This window comes from Alligator sinensis, unplaced genomic scaffold, assembly GCF_000455745.1.
Source record: "Alligator sinensis unplaced genomic scaffold, ASM45574v1 scaffold216_1, whole genome shotgun sequence".
Classification (NCBI taxonomy): Eukaryota; Metazoa; Chordata; order Crocodylia; family Alligatoridae; genus Alligator; species Alligator sinensis.
Window position 1 is genome coordinate 694799 of NW_005841868.1, and position 20827 is coordinate 715625.

Below are 20827 nucleotides of genomic sequence, written 5' to 3' on the forward strand. Positions count from 1 at the left end.
CCCCCCAGGCCCCTTCTCTCCCCCCTTGCCCTGTCCCCCACAGCAGGCTTACCAGCCAGATGCTGCTGCTTTCCATGCTGCTGGGCTGCATATTGGCAATTGGATTGGTATCGGCCAATATGGTTTGTTAAAAATGGGCTATCAGTATTGGCTCAAAAAATCTCTATGGGCACCCTTAATAAAAAATGTTGTCTGCAGTATTGAGTACCACATTGAATTCACCATAGGGGTGATGTGTGCTTTGGTTACTCTTAAGTCACCTTGTAGAAGTATATTATTGGAGAACTTAAAGGAGGAGGGAGTATAAGATTAGTCCTTCCATTTGGGATATACAAATAAAGCATTTGTTAGATTTGGACTGAATGGGGGAAAACTTGTCTGCTTCTGGGTTGGCAGTGAAGATTTTTTTTCTTGTACTTTCTCTTGCTCTTGAGCCTTGTAATTTAAGCCTTGCTAACAGCAAATATTTTTTTTGGGGGGGGGGCACCATTTTTAAAGCAAAACATTTCTCCCTTTAAAAAGAATATAAAAGTTCTGTCAGTTCATTTAGCCAGTGTTTGCAGGTATGTGCATGTATGCATGTTTGTCTGCAAACAGTGTTTTAAAAGTATCAGAAATCTCTGATTAGGTAAATTGCGCTAAGAAGAAATATAGTTGTTACTACCACTGTATGGATTTTACTGTGTACAGTACCCTGGAGGTTTCCTGACCTGTTGTGTAAGCCCTCCCAGCCTTCTCATTAGGCATCACTGTGTTCTTCCTTCACTGACTTTTTCAAGCCACAGGATATATGACTTCCATAAGGAAATAGTATACTTATTTTAAGAGCACAAAGTAGGTAATTCAGAGAATTGTTCTCAGTTCAATGAATTGGGAAGATTTTTGAGGAAACTTACTATTATAGAAGGAAAGAGAGTCTTATTGAGAGACCCACTAATTAGAAAAGTAATTGTAGTTAAAAGTATAAGCATTGTTGAAAACTAAAGACTATTATATACTGGACAATAAATAAGATTGGCTTTTAACCTTGAGTAAAATGTTACCATAAGGTCTGATACTATGAATCATAATATGAATTATTTGAAGAAAAACTGATGTATTCCTAAATTGTTAATTACCATCATTTCTTTTTATTTATATACCATTAGTTGCCACACTGTGCAGCGTATGCTCCAGACACACAGAAATATAGTTTTTTTTCCTGAAAAACTAAGTGTTGAACAAGTTAAGCAGTATTAAGAGGGTGGGTAAAAGATCTAATTAGGGGTGCACTGATATAGAGATGTTTTGGGCTGATACTGGTGGCTGATTTTTAAGGAGCCATATTGGCTGATACCAATCCAATTCCGATATGCAGCTGTGGAGGTTGGAGAACAGTGTTGGGCTGGTAAGTCTGGTGTGGGGGCAGGGGTGGGGGGAGGGAAGGAGCATTGTGGGGGCAGATTGAGGTCCTCACTGTGATGGAGAGAGTGGGGCAGGGGCAGATGCTGCTCAGCCGGGGCAGGATGGGGTATGGGACAGAACTATGAGCAGCTTGTGCAGGTGGGGAAGGGGTGGCTCTTGCCATGCATGCACCCTGGGAGGGCATGGGGGTTGTGCCCCCGGATCTGCGTGTGGGCTGCCACTACAGGCTGGGGCTGCGCTGGGCTCTTCCTGGTGGGGGGCTGGACTGTGCTGTGCTTGGAGTGGGCAGCAGCAGCACGTGGAGGGGGCTGTAGAGGGGGCTTTAGCTCCCCCCAAATTTGATGCAGCCCCCCTGTAATCCACTCCCAGTACTGCTGCCTCCCATCCCCAACACAGCCTGGCCCAGCTCCTTCCCCCGCCCCAGCTGGGAAGAACCCGGTGCTGCCCCCGTGCTGCAGCAACAGCCTGCCCCACCCTGCCCTGCCCCATGCGCAAATCCAGGGCACACCTCCCCACGCCCTCCCAGGGTGTGTTCAGGATAGGAGTTGCCCTGCCTCTGCCCCCTGGACGAGCCGCTTGTGGCTCTGTCCTGCACCCCGCCCTGGCTGAGCATCACCTGCTCCAGCTCCACTCCCTCCCTCACCGTGGGGGCCTCAATCTTCCCCCCGCAACCATGCCCCTGCCCTCCCCCCGCACTCCTCCTACACCAGACTTACCAGCCCAACACTGGTCCCCCAAGCTATCAGGCTGTGCTCCTGGCCCCATGCATGCTGTGGCTATGCGCATGCACAGGGCATTTATGTGCCACATTATCGGCCGCATCAGGCAAAAAAAAGCCTTTTTCTGATATGGTCAATTTCCCCTATATCAGTGCCTATCTGATATGGGACCAATGTATTAGTGCACTTCTAGATGTAATTGTTGTGCATTTCAGACGTCATCCTGGTAACTGATTTATTAATTACTTATAAGCATTATGTTAGAAGAGGAACATGAAGAAGAGAATGATGGATCAATGGGAAGGATTTTGTGCATGTACATAGGTTAGAAACGAGAGCAATTGCTTGATAAGAGAAACAAATGGAGAATTAAGACTGTATGTAATCACTAATGTTGCAAAAAAGAGTGATTAGGGAGGTGGCTAGACCAGCACAGGTAAATAAAAAGGAACAGAATCATTTAGAACTTTGAACATGAAAAATGAAATTTTGAAATTTATGATGGACATTTTGCTGTATATTCACATTTATTGCCTAATTAACATTTAAGATATAGTTAATAATTGATGCAAAAATTATTTTGTAGGTGCCTAATGGATAAAAACTTCGTAAGGATTGGAAAATGGTTCATAAGGCCCTATGAAAAGGATGAGAAGCCTGTTAACAAAAGGTAGGATAACATAATTCAAGATAAATCATGATTTATTGCTGCATCTCTCTCCTGCACCATCTTTTCTTCATTTGTAAATAACTTTTTGCTTGCCAGTAGTTGCAGTAGTTCACGGAGATAATTGAGTAGATTCTAAGGTCACGTTACTGATTCTAACCTGGGCTGAAAAAGTGAAGTCGATTCTACAGTTGTTTGTATAATAAGTCCGAACAGTGGCAGTTCTTTGTTACTCCAAATAGTCAAAGCTCACCAGCTGTTTAATTTTTAATGCTTTACCCTAAGCCTAAACTCACGTTTCTAATAGTGAAATAATGTCTGCTTTTGAAAACTTTTAGCATTAAAAACTACTTAGATATTTCCCCTTAGAACCATACGCATAGTCATTTGACCAAAGCTTGTAAGACTGTATGGGTTTTCTGTAGCATCTGTTTGTTACAAGTTGAGAGTTGTTTGCTTGTATTTTTTCTCCTTAACTGTATTGCCTTGATGCCAGTACTGTGCTTCATATTTGTTACAGCACACTATTGCAGCTGGTTGCTTTGGACAGCATGGTAACAAGTTAGCTCAAAGCTGTAGTACTTCATATCACCTTGCAAAAATAAAGTGAAAGTTGCATTTATCCACTTTCCTAATATGAAAACATTGCTTGGCATGTGGATTTCTCTCCATTCACAGTATTTGGAGACTGTGGGATGTAGTAGTTTAATATAGTTTTTTTACCTCTGGAAATCAAGTTTAAAATTTTTGTTTAGTTCACAGATGAAATGTATTTGACAGTCTCATGCTGTTTCCCAGTGAGCATCAATCAACTGTATTAAAGCATCTGGCAGCTTGTGCTCAAAACAGAATGCACCTACAAACATAAATACACATACATATTGTGGAACATATTTTAGGAAAATAAATGTGAACTTAAATATATTTAGCTATTATAGTTTATGTCAATAGTATCCTCATTTTACTGACAACTTTAAAGAGGTTTGACACTTGGATTCCTATCCTGAAGAAATGATTGTTGTATTAAAAATATTTGCATAAAGACAAATATTTGCATATTGGAAATCTTGGTGAATGCATAAGTGTTTGTGCTTTTTAAAAATCACATGTATAGATAGTAGTATTAAGTACATTCTTGCTTTGTTGTTACTGTAACTATTTTGGTAAGAGTTCAAGTATGTTGCCTTTTATGCTCAAAGACATAGCGCTAGGACTACAAAAATGGGCAATACTTTTGCTTTCAAATAGCCAATGGGAGGTTACTGAGACTAAGCCCTACTTACTTAATGCCTAATGCTTTTTTTAAACAAACAAGAAGCTGCCTTTTTTCCTATTTTCAAGCAGTACAGTAACAGGACCAACAGGAGGTGAGTTAGGATCAGGGAGGAGTGATTGACAGGTTTCAGCCATTCAGTATTGTGCCATAGGTTATGTCTACACAAAGTCATTTCTATCTCAAGTTAATTGACTGCCATTTGATCCAACATAAATTAAATATTTGTAAAGGCTGGTTTAGATATTCTTGTTTATTCTAGGTTGTGCATTTTTGTACTTTACCTTAGATAATCTAATAAAGGGTAGCAAGAGGAGTGAGGGAGCAATTGGTAGTGTTTGTTCCTTTCAGCACAAAAGCACCCTGAGTGATGTCTTCATGCAGGGAAAAAAGTTGTATTGACTAACTGTAAATGCAAGGCTGTAGGCAAAGCAATCTGCAGTTTTAACATGTAAGCTGGTTAAGGTAGAATCTCGGGGGCAGCTAATGTATTAAAAAGCACCTTTTTCCTGTTGAAAACATAGCTTGGGGCTGGGACAGCTCTAGCCGTAGATAAAAGTGGAAAAACAACCCCTGAAGTTTTGTCTGTAATTGTCCACCACCTTTCAGGGTACATTAAAATAGGTCTAAAAAGACATAGACTCCTCACTTCAAGGTTCAACATCCATAGCAGGGATGAGCAGCCAGAGATTCATGGTTGGTAGGAGCAGGGAGCTAAAGTAGAGTAAGCAAACATCTGGCTAGCTGTCAGAGAATCAGTAGACAAGGATCTATGAACTGTGTTGAGGCTGGATTAAAAGAGGAGGATCAGAGGGAGCCTGTAACCCTGGGAATAGAGAGGAGGAGCTATGACCGGTTAAGAAGTACTAAAAGGAAGGACAATGGAACCTCCTGCTGGAATGGAACTGAACAGGGGAAAGAAAAAGATTATGTAGCCTTGTGTAGCAGGGTAGGCAAGAATTAAAGCAGAGGAAAGACTGTCTGCTCATCTCCAGGAGTGAGGGAGTAGTTGAGGAGATTAAAATAGAGAACCATTTTGGATGTGGAGGGAGGGCAGAATTTATTAAGGAAGAGGAGGTGCCCCAATGAATTTAGTTTGGTTAATTTTATTTCTGAAATCAGAAATTATTTTTACAGAAGAAAAGGGGATGTATCACAAATACCATTTGTGGAGCAGACAGGTGGATAGACAGTATCTAACAGCATATGCCTTTCTGCCTTACTTATTTTGGGAACCTGTTAGCAATGATTAGAAATGTTCTGGTCTTTGGTTCTCTAGGACTACTGTGATTAGTAGGAATATAAGTATTTATTATAATGCCTGCATTACATATATTTAAGTATTATTTTTACACGCACGCATGCACACGTGTGTGTGTGTGTGTGTGTGTGTATGTGTATAGCACACCCCCAACCCAGAGCATCAAAAGTTTCCAGAATTTCACTCCGATACAATGCCTTACTACTACCTTCTTAGATGGAGTGGAAAAATTACTAAAGTCTATTTACAACAGCTTCCAGAGAGCATCTGGATTTTATATAGGTTTCTTAAAGCATTGCCAATGTATTTTAACATAAAATATTCTTAGAAACTTATCCCAGAATTTTTTATATAACACATACATCACTGTGAAGAGAAGTAAAGTGAAATATTTACTTTTTGGCACTTAAATAAGAAAAATGGTAAAGAAGCTAGTTTACAGTATGAACTAAGCACAGCTCCTTAATCTAAATAGTTAGGCTGTTTTAAAGTTGCTCAAATATACAAAATAATTAAAAATCTTGTTTGTGGTTTATATAAACTGTGGGTTAAAACAGTGTGTGTAAGAAAAAGTTGTTTCACAACTGAAATATTTTGGGTTCAGATTATTAAAAGTCGGCCCCTCCTTTTTTAGTTAAAGGCTGCTGAAATGTGAGATTAATCAGATACTTAGATATCCAAGAGACCCTGATTTTTACCTGCAATAATTGCAGGTGCTGGAATGCAGATATAGTTAGACAGGGATGAAAGTGTAGTCCTTTGTCTAATTCAGCCTCAAGCAAGATTTTTTCAAATCATAGTCCTATCAAATACTGCATAGGCACAGCTGCAATTACTATTTATAGTTAACTGTTGCAGCTCATAACTTTATAGTTTAGACTTCTTTTCTGCGTTCTATAAATGAGCATATGGAATATGTCTTCTAAGACATGCAGTGTTGTATATACATGCCTGCAGCCATACTCTACTTTCCTCTAATCAAGAAATTTTACCAGCTGATTAGAGTTTGATCACTATTTGGATACTCTGGGCATGGTCCATGGCCATATGCATTTCTTTGTAGCCTTGAAAATAGGGACCTTGGACAATGGAAGGATGATGATTAGAACTACCAGATACCTTAAGAACTGTTTCAGTTCAGATACTATTGGAAACTGTAGCAGCTTTTGGCTGCTTAGAAATAGAAATCTTTCAGGAGATCTAGATGCTTCCTGAAGTCATTTTTATGATTCATTGATTGGTAAGTTTTCCACCGTAGTACTACTGAACCCATGCCCCAACATGTTCATGGTGCTACATTCTGGACAGACTGAAAAATGGAGGTTCTGACCATGGTATACTGTGAAAATTCAATAGCATTTTTTTAAGAGTTGGAATATTAATTCTAGTGTGCTTGCTAAACATCAAATCAAGGAGTTTTGTTTACAGAAACTTTTCTTGCAGTTTCGATAACAACTGCATTCCTCTTTTACTTCCTAAAACTGTTGTGGTTTGTTACTGTAACCTTTTAAACATCCCAGAGCTTATTGATGAGGTAGCTCATGTTGAATTACATTATCAATTTCTTTCTCCATTATTTTAAGACTTATTGATATTAGTTAATATGATAACCTATCCCTGTACACCTATTCCATAACTTCATGACTATTTGATTAGGTATGGAGCAAAGTATATCATTCCTTGTTATTAATTGTCCCTTTTTTCAGACTGACAACAGAAAGAGAGAGAGAGAGAAGATTTATCTAGGTTCTTAATATTCAGTATAGTATAGCACAGGGGTCGGCAACCCCTGGCACGCGTGCTGAGTGTGGCACGCGAGGCCATTTTGCTTGGCACGCAGCGGCCAGCCCCAGCTCCAGGTAGCTGCTGCCAGCGACGGAGCCTGGGCTGCTCTCAGCAGGGCTTGCAGCGTCCCAGCTGCCTGCTGGGAGCAGCCCAGGATCCCGGCTGACAGCAGCTCCTCAAGCCAGGGCCGGCTGCAGCCGGGAGGGTCCAAACATCTTTGCTGGGCTCCGCACCGGCGCGTGCAGGCACGCCTCGGAGCAGGCGATGGGGGAGGGACCTGAGGCAGCGCAGCTCTGATCTCTCCCCTGCTCCCAGCACGGAGGTGATGAGCTTGGCACAGCTGTTTGTAGCCAGCCCGGGCTCTGGGCAGCTGCAGCAAGCAGCGGGCAGGCTTCAAACAGCTCCGCTGGGCTGCTCCATGCTGGGAGCGGGTGAGAGACCAGGGTTGCACTCCCTCAGGCCCCTCCCCCACCACCCACTCCAAGGTGCTCCTGCACACGCTAGTGCGAAGCTGATGCCGGAGCCCACACAGCTGTTTGGAGCCTCCCGGCTGCAGCCGGCCCCGGCTCTGGGGCGCTGCTGCCACAACGGCAGCCATGGAGCCTGGGCTGCTCTCAGCAGGCAGCTGGGATGCTGCAACCCCGGCGGGGAGCAGCTCAGGCTCCAGCAGCTACCCAGAGCTGGGGTAGCTGCTGGCAGCCACAGAGCCTGGGCTGTGGGGCAGGGGCTTTGGGTGGAGGGCAAGGGGCAGTAGGGCTGTGGGACAGGGGCTTTGGGTGGGGGGCAAGGGGCACAAGCAGGGCATCCTGCCATGTACCCCTTGCCCTCATTTTGTTTTTCTGCCACGCTGGCACTCCGGCGCCTTCCGAGGTAGGCATTGTGGTGTTTTTTGGCACTCCGGCCAAAAAATGTTGCCTACCCCTGGTATAGCAGAACCCAGATATTTCACAGAATTAAATACCTTACCCTGTGAAGATGAGTTTACAAAGTAACTAGGATACAGCTGTCCGCTGTATCTTTTATTTCAAAGGGTGCTGCTCTTCCAGTCAACTGCTTAGGACCACCGATAAGCTCCAGTTGATTGGGGAAGTGATGCCATAAGCACAGCAAACAGCTGAGCAGTTTGTCCTTAATTTTTGGCAATCTATTGCAAAATAAGTGGGTTGTGAACCACCCAGATATGAAAGTTCTGGGCTCTACTATATATGAGTTCCTCCCAGAGATAAAAATTGCAACTGCTTTTCCTCTCCCACCACCTTGGAAATTATGGCTGAGCCTCTTAGGCCCAGAAACCTTGGTTGAAAAACAAATGAACAAACTAATATTTATGATTCCATAGCAACCCCCCCCAGAGATTCGTAAGGACCTCTTTAATTACACAAATTAGAGAAGGAGAGAGAGAGAGAGAGATTTCCTGTATGCAGCGACTTTCAACCGATAGCAAGAGACACGTCAGAGATGTATGGTGTATTTTCCCATTCCCTTTAGCTCAGGCCAACATCCTGTATCTTTCTTTTACGTCGGTTTAAAAGAAGGGTTTTGCAGCCTTGATTTAGAAAGAACCTTTTTTTTTTTTTTAAAGACTGGTGTAGTTCAGACAGTATTGGTCTTTGACTACATAAATAGTTTCCCTGGAATATGTCTTTTAAAGTCCATTTCAAAGCATAACCTTTCCTTGACAGAGTTTGAAATGTTTGCATTCCAGTTGCACACAATAGACTGATTTGTCTATTTATATATTATGAGCATTTGCTTTTTGGAATAGGTTTAGAATGCTAGATCAGAATGCTAATTATTAATCCAGAATATGTTTTTGTATGCTGCTGCTTACAGTTAATTTCAGACCTTCAAAATGCCAGTGGCTGGATTCTTAAGGCACGTTAACACTTCCATATATGCCATTCTAATAACAAAATCCATTTTTTTTCATACTGGTTCAAGTGGACCACACCAGATGCATTTTGAGTCAGAAAAGAAGGGTGGAAGTCCATACTACTGTCTATCTGACAGGTATGATGGCAGGGTAAAGATGCACCTGATAGACCTACTGGACCAGAGTTGCATCTCTGGTCAGTTAGCCTATAAGGTGCACTTCTGTTCTGCTGCCTTCCTGACTTCAGACTAACAGAGCTAACTACCTTTCTCTTCAGGGTATGATTTACAGCTAGACTGTTTGCAGTGCAAGAATCTGAGTCCCAGGCAAATGGTACATTGTCCTTTCAATTCATACTGTTCTTCTGTTCCAGTTTCAAGGGTCCGGTGGCATGAAGCACACTACCTAGCATGCGTAAAACTCTGCATAGCTTGGCACTTAGTGCCTTCCCAATTGCCCCTGTCCTTAGCCAAACAGTTAATTGTATTTCATTCTGCATTAGTAATAATTTGAGGTCTGCTATAATGACTCTTCTTTAAGGCCTCTGAGGGTGGACCCTAGATTAAAAATTAGTAGATATCTGTGTTCATGGAGATATTTAACTGCGCCCAAAAAGTAACAAAACCAGTGTCCTGTGATTTTTTTTTATAAGACTTGGAAGGCTACTGGTCTTCAACAAAAATATAAAAAAACTTGTAAACAGAAATGCAATTTGCTGTTTTTAATCAGGTTGTCCTGTTTGTTTTCTTTTGTTCCTTAAAAAAAAATTAAATGGTTTACAGAATAATGACATAGTAAGAGTTGAAACAAAAGGCAGAAAAACAGTTGGTTTCATGGGGCATATCCAGATGAGCATGCGCATGCTGTATGTGGTTCCATGGATCTCTCTGTAGTGCTGTAAACTGCACATGCTGGACATGTAGGTGTTCCCTGTACTGCTAATTTGCAGCATGGCACATTTTTTTGACACCGGGAGATCCTGGTGTAAAAAAATAACAACTCCACACCTGAAAAAAGTGGGACAGTGCATGTGGTGGTAGTGTGCGCTGCCTGAATCCAGAGCCTGGCCATCTGGAGCCTCACTCCAGTTGGTGGCCAGGCTCCACATGCTGGATAGTAAGTGCTGGAGCCCCGGGAGACCCCTAGGACTCTGTGTAAGGCTGCTGGGGCCAGCCCAGGTACTGGTCCCAGCTTCCCCTGCATCACCCAGTGCAACCTGCTGTGCGCCAGAGCATGCATGCATGGGTGTTCCCCAGGGACAAGTAGTAGCAGCACAACTATGTGCCACTGCTGTTTGTCCCCAGCGAAATGCATGTGTGCGCTCATCTGGATGTGCCCCCGGTGTCTAATGCATTCTGTTAGGGATTGTTTGTTTTTGCCAGTTTTTTAAATTGCTCTCATTATGATGCATCTTTATTTGAAATGTTATTATTGATAGGCACTTAAAGTACCAATTTTTGGCGTGAAGACGCTTTTTCAAACAATTCAGGCCCAAGATTTGACCTTTCTTAAAACTGATTTTGAACTGAAAGGAAATACGCTTTGGATATTACGTTATTTACAGAATTTTACTCATGTAGATAGCTGTACTTTATGGTTTCCATTGGCATATAGGAAAGTGCTGTTTTTTGCAAAGTAAATAAGGGCAAAATTGACATTTGAAAAGTTATTTTTGCAGATGTTAAGGGCAGTGGTTACAAATGGTAGTGACAAATTAATTTTATTTGAATAGTTACCTTAAAAGAAGCTCAGATTACTGGTATTATCTGACTTTACGTGGTTTTAATTCAGAAACATATTTTAATTCTGAGCTTTGTGATTGAAAAGATCAGTCTCGTTTTCTGCTGTTCATGTGTTTCCAGATGTCAAGAGACTTATATTTATTCAGGTTTCAGCAGTTCTGCTATTTCAGTGCTTATTCTGCGTATAGTTTGCTTTGCTTGAAAGCCTACATTTTACCCGGGAGACTACAGTTTCTTCCCTGCACTATTGGATCATGAATTGCCACTCTTCTAGCAGAAACAGCAGCAGCACATTTGTGGTCTTAACATGTTATGCTGAAAGAAGTAGGATTTTCCAATTGGTTGTACATAATGGGAAGGGAAGCCGGCAGGGAAGAGTTTCAGGCACTGCTGAACAGAGTTGCAATTTTGGAATATTGGATAAAGTGGCTAGAGGAGCTCAGTCAACATTTATATTTTAGCATGAGGAATGGAACAAAATATGAAGTACATCAGGTATTAACACCTACAAAGCTGGATGTCCTAGTTACTGATGTGTTTATTTTGGATGAAGGAGAGAATAGTAATATATTATTAAATTAAGAATGTGTTATTAAATTGCTACTGAGAAATACTTTTTATACCCCCCACAGTCTTGACAGTTTCAGAATTTGGTCTAATGTTGATGGAGTTTGTAAATGGATCCTTTAAGCAGGGCAGGGTGCTAGCTGTTGTAACAAAGTCATAATTGAGGCCTTTGCTCACAAAAAATATCATTTCGCATTCATAGACTGAATAAGGATGAGCAGGCTTTCATCTTCCATTTTTTCTGTCAAAAGTACTGGGAAGATTATAGCAAAACAACTAGAATATCAAGATTCCTCAAATCTTCCTTACCCTCATCACTTTGAGTACAGACCTAAGTATCGCACAGAAACTACTACCAATTCAGGGCTAATTTTTATTTCGCCGTACACATTAAGATTCCCTTTCTACCTAAGGTGGAAAAGAACCACCCTGAGTATTGACCTGCCTGATGTAAAATGGAGGGGATGGAGGAGGTGGCAATATGGGGCCCTCCCATTTGTAGCCCAAGGCTGCTTATACATGGCACAGGGGTTTAATTCAGTTTAGTTCTCCCTAAATTGAAATGGTGGGTTTTTAAAAACAATGTTTCAATTTAGGGAGAATTAAACCAAACTAAACCCTTGTGGTGTGTACACAAGGGCGGGGGCCTGGTCCTTACCTGCCTCTTCGGTTGCGTGGGGGGAGGGGGAGTGAGCCTGGCAGCCTGAATCTGGCCCATGGGCTGTATTTTGCCCCTCCTGCTGTAGGTGATAGGTACAGGCTGAGGTATAGATAAGAGCAACTAGTCAAGGCTTGACCTGAACAAAACAGATATTGTGAATTGGGTGGACTCAAAACCTGGCATTGTTGTTCAGTTTTGTAATGCTGGGATAGCCAAACTGTGGTATGTACGCCATAAGTGGCATGGGCAACCTTGGTGGATTATATGGCAGATCAAGGAGGGAGCAGAAAGCTGAGTCGCAAGTTGGGCAGGGAATAGAAAGAACAGCTGACAAGGCAAAGGAAGAGGATCAGAGTGGTACTCGGGGAGAGTACAGGATTTACCTTAGGACATGCCTGGTAAAAAGGCTGACACCTGCTAGCTTAGGATATGCCTCTTAGTTCACGCTCATCTGGACATGCCTCATAGTAACCATTTTTTTCTGTGTGCCACATGACAACAAGATGCAGTCATTGGAAATGTTCAACAAATTGTCCATTGGCTTACTGGAAAGTAAGTTGCTGATAGCTTGTTTTTATTGGAATTGTCTGAGACTTTGGAATTCCCTTCCATAGTTCTGAAATAGCTGTGATCCATCTATATTCAGGGCTTTCTGTAAATGCCATAGCTTTCCCCAAGAATTTCTGGGAAACCATAGGGTTGGGGAAAGGGGTCAGTTGTTGAAGTCATGTTCACTTGCTTTTCTTGCGATACATATTTTAATGCCTGTCAGCTGTGTCCAAAATATTTGTATATTTTAGATTTTATCCACAAATATAAATAAATGAGATAAAATTGCATTTCTGTTCCATATCTCTTATTGTGCTTATTTGGCGACACCAGTTCTGCCTGTAGATGGAAGATCTACACCATATTTACTTGAATATAAGATGAGACTTTTTCCCCCTAATCAGCATGGGGGGAAAAAGCTTCTTATCTTACATGTGCACACTAGGAAACCTCATTAAATACATTGTATATCATTAAACTTCTGCCAAAAGCAGCATGTTCTAAGTAATGAAAACCAACTACAAAGTTCATTAAATGCATCCAACATTGAGCATAACTATAAAGCCATGTGGCCAATATTGGGGAAACACCACAAATGTAGGTTAGTGCAGCCCACCTGAATAAGATATATGGTAATACCCATTGTACTCAGTTCCCCCCACCCCCCACCTGTGGCAACTCAAATCATGGTGAGCCACTATATTGAATACATTTTTTCTTCCTCTTCATTCCCACATCTGAGCTGCTCCTTTCTTTCCCATTTCCATTCTTCACCCATTTTAAATGTCTGGAAAATATCACTTAATAGGGCCCAAACAGTTCACCCAGAATCCCTCTGTCACCCCATCTCTCAGCCTGTTGCATATGATTAGTGTGGCCCTGGCTTCCATAAGGTGGCGCTCAACCAGGCTGCCGTATACCTCATTTGCATATACATTTTGCAGGATCCCAGGACTTACGACAAGAGCACCCAGTTCCAGTCATGAGTGGGGAGCTAATTAGAAATTTTGTGGCGGTATTTGGAATACACGTGGAGCAGTGCTGAGCTAGGGGGTCACCATGGCTAGAAATGCTTTTGACTGTGCTAGGGCCTAGCCCAGTGAACTGTATGGTAAATTATGAGCCCTTTGGATTTGGAAAAATGTTGTGGATAGTTTGTGCTGTATATATAGGTAGGTACAAAAGTTCTGCTTAAAAATGTCCTTATGGAGTGCCTGTGTTAAACCTTGCAGCAATTTCAAAAACAGTAACATGCATTGATTCTGGATGAACTAAGTCTATGTGTACCCATAGTAATTTGCCTGTATGTAGATTACTACAGACATGTTTTTTCAAAGTCAGAGTTTTCACATTTGGCTTTTACTTCCATATGCTCAGGGAGAGCAGAGTATGATAGTAAGGGAAGGGGGGGGGGGATGGAGTGGGCAAAAAGTGGGGGGGCCGGGGGCAGGAGAGCCACCTGATACCTCCCTCTCCCCCCTGCCTCCAATAATTACATTCTATGCCTGGAAAAATTGCATCAAATTTATTCATTTTTCATACATAGAATTGAGTCAGTGAGAGTTGTCTTATATTCAGGGTCATCTTATATTTGATGCTTCTTTATGGTGCTTTTTGAATGTAGGGATGTGTACACCTACTTTGTTTTAAAATATTTAAATTATGTAGCATAGAGAGCATACATAAATATTGCAATTATTCTATATGTATGAAACATTTATTAAATGGAGCCATTTAAAAAATATTTAAAACAATCAGATATGTGCAAATAGCAACTGGGAGTGGGAATTGTAAATTTCCAGTCTCTTCTTTATTTCAATTTGTTACTTGACTATTTTATTCTTTTCCATTATTTATAAATGCCATAGTTATCATTAATGTTCCTATTAAAACATATTTTTGGATACAAATGTCTGAAATTCGGTAATAATATATGAAAGTTGGCTTAAACAGAACTTGGTGACCACTTAGTCCCAATAATTTTTAAGTTCCTTTTCTCGTTATACACTCATTATTGGCACTGTATATAAAGAATAAACTAAGTGCCCCTGATGTGCTGTTAATTAGATTTGTCAGGACTCCCAGTTGCACAGCCTGCCAAACACAGTGTTGTCACTGAATGTATCAGTATTGAATTGACTTAAGGGCATTTGTAAATATTTAGAAGTCCTCTTAGTTTTGAATGCTTATTCTCATGCAACTATTATTGTATAACCATTTTACCAACATAAAAGTGATGGGTGTATACTTTAATATCTGAACATATTAATGGAGAGGTGATTATATAAGCCTATCCTTTAGTTACTTCTACATCCTACTTTCTGATTACTGAAGTATAGTAAAATGTCAATTATCCAGAAAAACTAGTGTCATTATTGTTCCAGATAATCAAACCAAACTGTGGGCTGATGGTTTTGTTAAGATAGAACCTTCCCGTTAAATTGACTTTTTGAATAATTAGCTTCCAGATAATCAACCCTGTATTATAGACACATGCCATCAGTCTTTCATTCTTTACACATTTACTCCTCCAAGGGTACATCTTAATTATTGAGTGTAATTTTATTTTTAAACTTTAAACCAAATGATTTGCGAAAACCTGAGTTAAAAATAGTTTTATCTCTGCATATGCCCTGGTTTAACAACCATTTTCCTAATTTAAATGTTTTCTCTTACTTTTTTCCTGTATAAAAATTCCACATTAAAAAAACAAGAAATTTACTTTTGGGGGGAAACACAATGGCAGTGGAATATACACAAAGTACTCTTAAACCCACTAGGTTAAACACACGGGGAAAAAATAGAGAAAATATTTATTTTCTTCTAATCCTTTTTAGATCCATGGCTGTATTTCGTTGTGAACTGCCACCCCCCTCCCCCTATCCCACCCCCTTCAAAAGGAAAAAGAAAAAAGACGCGGATCTTGTTTTGGAAAGCCAGAATGAAGAAAAGAGTTTTTTCCAGTCCTGACAGAATCCTAACCTGTGGTGCTGTAGAAAAATCTACAGTTTTTAATCCCCTCAGAGCTGCTGCTGAACTGTGAACTATATAGTGCACTCTGCCCTTCTACGGCTGGAAGAGAAGGACATCCCTGGCAGCCATTACGGCATCCCTGTGCTTTAATTCCTGTGCAAAAATCGACTTCCCTGCTTAAGAAATGCACCCCAATTTAGAGAGCTAATCTTTGTGGAAAAGGTGCATGTGATATGTGAGTAGATGTTGGTTGCAATGGTCGAATGTCTGACACACGACACACGCTTTTTTCAAGTTTAGGTCTCTGTAATCTCATTAGTATCACTATTGTTTAGGGGTTTATCAGCATTTCTCTTTTTTTCCTTTAAACTTCACATACAGTTAAGAATTTATAAAAGCCAAGATATGCAGTATAGAGTTAATCATTTTTTCCCTTAATTAGAATAAATAATGGAAGAAGAACAATTGCTGACAAAAAAAATCTAAAAGTCTAGAAAGTCATTGCACACAGAAACATGTTTCACACAGAATAACATTGAGAGAGCAGCTAGGATATTTGTATAGCGTATGTTTGGATACTGTAAAGCAGGGGCGGACAGTTATTTTGTGCATAGGGCCGCTTACTGAGTTTTGGCAAGCCATCGAGGGCCGCACGACAGGCAGCCCAGGGCAGGTTAATATTAATTTTCTAAATGTTTAGGGGCCCCATGGGCTGAATCTGGCCCCCGGGCTGCATTTTGCCCACCCCTGCTGTAAAATGCACAAATGTTTGCAAAATGGTAATATGACATACTCCTAAGCAGCATGTGGGTGGCACCTTGCTCCAACTTCTGTGATGAATAACAGTGATGGTCATTTTTGGACCGTGCTCTGCATCGAATCTTTGTTAATCAGTATGGAATCATCCTTTTTTATGAGCCGTGTTAGTTTCCCAGCACACGTTCCTATTCACTGCTACTATACTTTTTATTCTTTTTAAGCCAGTTGTCTCAGTGCTGTTTTACTTCTTTTCCCTCACATCAAGGTTTAGTTCTTTCTTTTTCCACCCACTTTTTTCCACCCACTCATTCACCTCTGGGTCCATATGTATCATTAGCCGAAAACCTGCCAGTGTGTCAGTTGGACATTTGCATGATCCAGGTGAAAAAGGGGCACTAAAGGATAAACAGGGCCATTGCTGAGAAATATTCTTTTCATCTGTCTTCACTGTGGAAGATGTTAGGGAAATTCCATCACTAGATCCCCTCTTCTCTAAGGGATAAGTCAGTGGAGCTGACTCAAACTGATGTTTCAAAACATGAGGTTATAGTGGAAATTGATAAACTAAACAGTAGCAAATCACCAGGACCCGATAGCATTCACCCTAGGGTCCTGAAGGAGCTTAGATTGGAAATTGTTTAACTCCTAATGGTAGTATTCAGCCTATCACTAAAAACAGCACCAGAGGACTGGAGGGTTGCCAATGTGACTCCAGTATTTTAAAAAGGCTGGAGAAGAGATGCGAGGAACTACAGGTAAGTGAGCCTAATTTCTGTTCCTGGAAAACTGATAGATACAATAATAAAAAAATAATTGTTCAGCACATGGATGAACATGACTTGCTGGGGAGAAATCAACATGGCTTTGTCAATGAAATCATGCCTCACCAACCTACTAGAGAGGCAGTAAGCAGCTGGATCAGGGCAATTCAGTTAACATTGTATATTGGACTTCCAGAAAGCCTTTGACAGGGTTCCTCATTGGGGGCTCTTAACTAAATTAGGTAGTCATGGGATTACAGGGAAAGTCCATTCATGAATTAGAAATTGGCTCAAAGATAGAAAGCAAAGAGTTGAGTATAAATGGTCAGTCTTCAGGATGAAAAGAAGTAAACAGGTATCTGTTGGAACCAGTGCTCTTTAACATATTCATAAATGATCTGGAAAAGGGGGTGAGTAGATAAGTGGTCAAATTTGCCTATGACACAAAATTATTCAAAGTGGATCAAGCTGGGCTGTAGGGAACTACAGAAGGATCTGGCACTATTGAGCTAATGGGCAAGTAAGTGGTAATGCAGTTCAGAGTAGATGAGTGTAAAGTGATGCACCTGGACAAAATAACCCAAAATATACCTACACTATGATGGGCTATACACTAGCTGTTATCCCAGAGGAAAGAAATCTGGCAGTCATTGTAGACAGCTCACTAAAAACATCAGCTCAGTGCTCAGCAGCTGTCACAAAGGAAAACAAAAGTGTTGGGGATTATTAAAAATGGAATTGTAAACAAAACTGAAAGTATCTTTATGCCCCTTTATAAATCCATGGTGCATCCACACCTTGAATACTGCCCAGTTCTGGTCCCCACACCTCAAAGGACAGAGAAAAACTAGAGAAGGTGCAGAGGAGGGTGACAAGAATGATTAGCAGTAGGGAGGATCTTCCATGTGAGGAGAGGCTGAAGAGGCTAGGCCTAGAAAAGAGATGCTTGAGGCGGGGCATAATAATGGTTAACAAAGTACTAAATGGCAAAGAGATTGTAAATGGGATTTTATTATTTACTGTCTCGTAATTAAGATGACCACATGTCTTGGTTTGGCTGGGACAATCCCAGATTTCATAGGCCGTCCCTGCTGGTTGGTGCAAATGGAAATAAAAGTCTTGGATTGGCACTACCCTGGGACTGCACCAGCTTGCATTGCCTGGCTTGCCGCCTCCTGAGTAGCAGCTGGAGGCAGGGGGCAGGCTGGGCTGGGCACAGCACTGCTCCTCCTGCCCGGGTTGGGGATCGGCCAAGGCAGGGGAAGTACGCTGCTGTGAGTGCAGACTGCTTGGGGGGGGGGGCACCCTGAGCAAACTTGTATTTTGGCATCTTCCTAAGTAGGGGGCAGGCTGGGCTGGGCACTGTTCTTCCTGCCTGGGGCAGGGATCAGGCAGGAGGGAGGCAGTGTCCTGGATTTCCTTAAAAATAATATGGTCACAGTACTCATAATACATGCAAGAACAAAATGAAACTAGTAGACAGTAAGTTTAAAGCTAACAAAAAGAAGTTCTTTTTCATACTGTATGTAATTGAAGTGCAGAACTCATTGCCATCAGATTTTGTGGAAGTTGACGGCTTAGCTAGATTAAAAAAGGAATGGGACAAATTCTTGAAGGAAAGGTGCATCAGTAGCTATTGAGCATAGGAGTTAGGGGTATAACCTCTTAATCAAAACTTCCTAGACCTTAAATGCTAGAGTCTGCAAGTGAGAGAGGAACAGTAGAAAAAGACCCTGATCATACCCAGTTCACTCTTCCTTTCACCATCCATTCTCTGCCACTGTGGGTGTGTCTACACGAGACAATGCACAGAGGACTAAATCTACCCTGTATTAGCATGGCAGGCAAAACTCATGCTAATGCACAGTAGATTTATTCTAATGTGCGTTAATGTCACTAAAAAAAAAAACATTCATCTGCACTAATGTGCAGTAGTACTGATTACAGCACGTTAATTTAGTACCTGTCATTACAGTTACTAAACTTAATGTGCCATAATTGCAGCATATTAATGAATGTGTAGACATGCCCTGTGTGACACAGGATACTGGGCAAGATGGACCTATAGTCAGACCCAGTAAATAGCAGTTCTTATGTTAACTGGTTTTTGAGCGTGAGACACAGCCGTATGCAGACTGGTATCTGCATGTTTAACCTTATTCATGTGCAGGTGTGTGACACAGACAGAATCACTCAAGATGTCACTGATGAACTTGGATTGAAGATATCAGTAATACCTGTCTGTCTTTGCCAGCAACCTTTCATGCCAAAATATTTGAAAAAGTAAAATGGGTTGTTTAAAATACTGCAAAATAGCTTATTCTTTGCAGCTCACAGTAGTATCAGTTATACAGTACAGTCAGGTTGCTTGCTTAGAAAATCATTTGAGCGTGTAATAAAAATCAGCTATAGCCTGATTAACATTAAATGAAATAAGTTGTAGAGATGCAAACTTCCGCAAGTTAATTGGCTGAAGTAAAGGGAGCCATTTCTAAAGGTGATGTGAGCACTGAATTACTGTATCGTTTGAATGCTTTTAATGCTTTGGCTGATTTGATTTATAGGATCAAGATAATAACAACACACCAAGTTGTTAGTCTTTAGTATTAAATGGCTCGTCTTTAGTATTAAATATTAATTGCTACTAGTTTAGAAGATAGGGAACTCGGAATGAACATTGGCTGTATCATAAATTAGCGTTAATTAAGATTGTATAAACAATCCTTCCATGTGGCATTAGTAATATAAATAAAGCTATGTTCTTCCTTTTAACAATGAATCATTGAGCCAGAGACCATCCTTTTCATGACTACACTGAATATTTCAGAGCCCATCTGTTGATGCACAGTAATTACAGCATGGCTACATTTTCAAACATAGCTATACAAAATAAACACTGTTGGCCTTAGTATATTTGGCAAGGAGATAAAACCAAACACGTCTTACAGAACGGCTGTAATCAGTTGTCCTAACTTTAGAAATGATATTAATTGAGGTGAAGTTAAAAAACAAACAAACAAAAAACCTCTCTCTTTCCTTACCTCTTCACCCAAGCTTGTATCCATATTCTCCTCCCCTCTAGAGCCAAAGTGAACTTTTTATGGGTGATCAAGGGTTCTCCCCTTTCTACCTGGTAGTACGTAGATGTACTGGAATTCCATGATTAGTATTATACTAGATTGTAGAAGTGTGCCGCTACATGGTCATGGATTCTGGACAGTAGATCCATGTGCTTGAGAACTCACCAGTGTTGCCAGTTCCACTTTGTAAATGTCATGTTAGACATTTCTCTACAGTTTTGCTATATGAAGTGTACACAGGATAGAAATTGATACTTTACAGAAGGTCCAAACCAAAGAAAGGAGGGGAAAAAATTCTAAAAGCAGGTTTTCTCTGTCATTCCACTTACATTAGGCATATATTTCTATACAAATTTTGTATGCAGTATATAAATTACATACAGAAAGTGTTAATTAAGCTGTAATGACTATAAAAGTTTTTACCTAAGTTAGCACTGAATAGGTTTAAGTGAGCCTGTTTACAGACTTTGTCAGCAAGAGGTCAGTTTCCTATTGTAGCCAGGAAATCAGGGTTAAATTCCGATAGTATAATTGCTCCCAAAGAAATGTAGAATCACATGACAAAAGCAGTATTACATGGTAGTTGACCAGCAGAAAAATACGTCCTCTCTCCCAAACAGAACACCACAAGTTAAGCTAGGGCTTTCTGCAGTGTGTAGGTATTATTTATGGGTTAAGCAGCATATGTAGGCCACCCCGTATGGATGCTCCTTCCTTTCATCCTTCCTCTCCAATAAAACAAACAACCCCCCC

General features: G+C 40.9%; 1 protein-coding gene across 1 annotated transcript in view; it reads left to right on the top strand.

Annotated features, from left to right (window-relative positions):
- The window catches only part of MED13L (mediator complex subunit 13 like), a gene marked incomplete at its 5' end in the record, with an annotated part of 372787 nt that overhangs the window by 185208 nt on the left and 166752 nt on the right, over positions 1-20827 (top strand). Inside the window, one exon of the mRNA XM_025192712.1 lies at positions 2710-2793. Within this exon, the coding sequence (XP_025048497.1) occupies positions 2710-2793 (84 nt within the window). The remainder of the gene's footprint in view (positions 1-2709; positions 2794-20827) is intronic.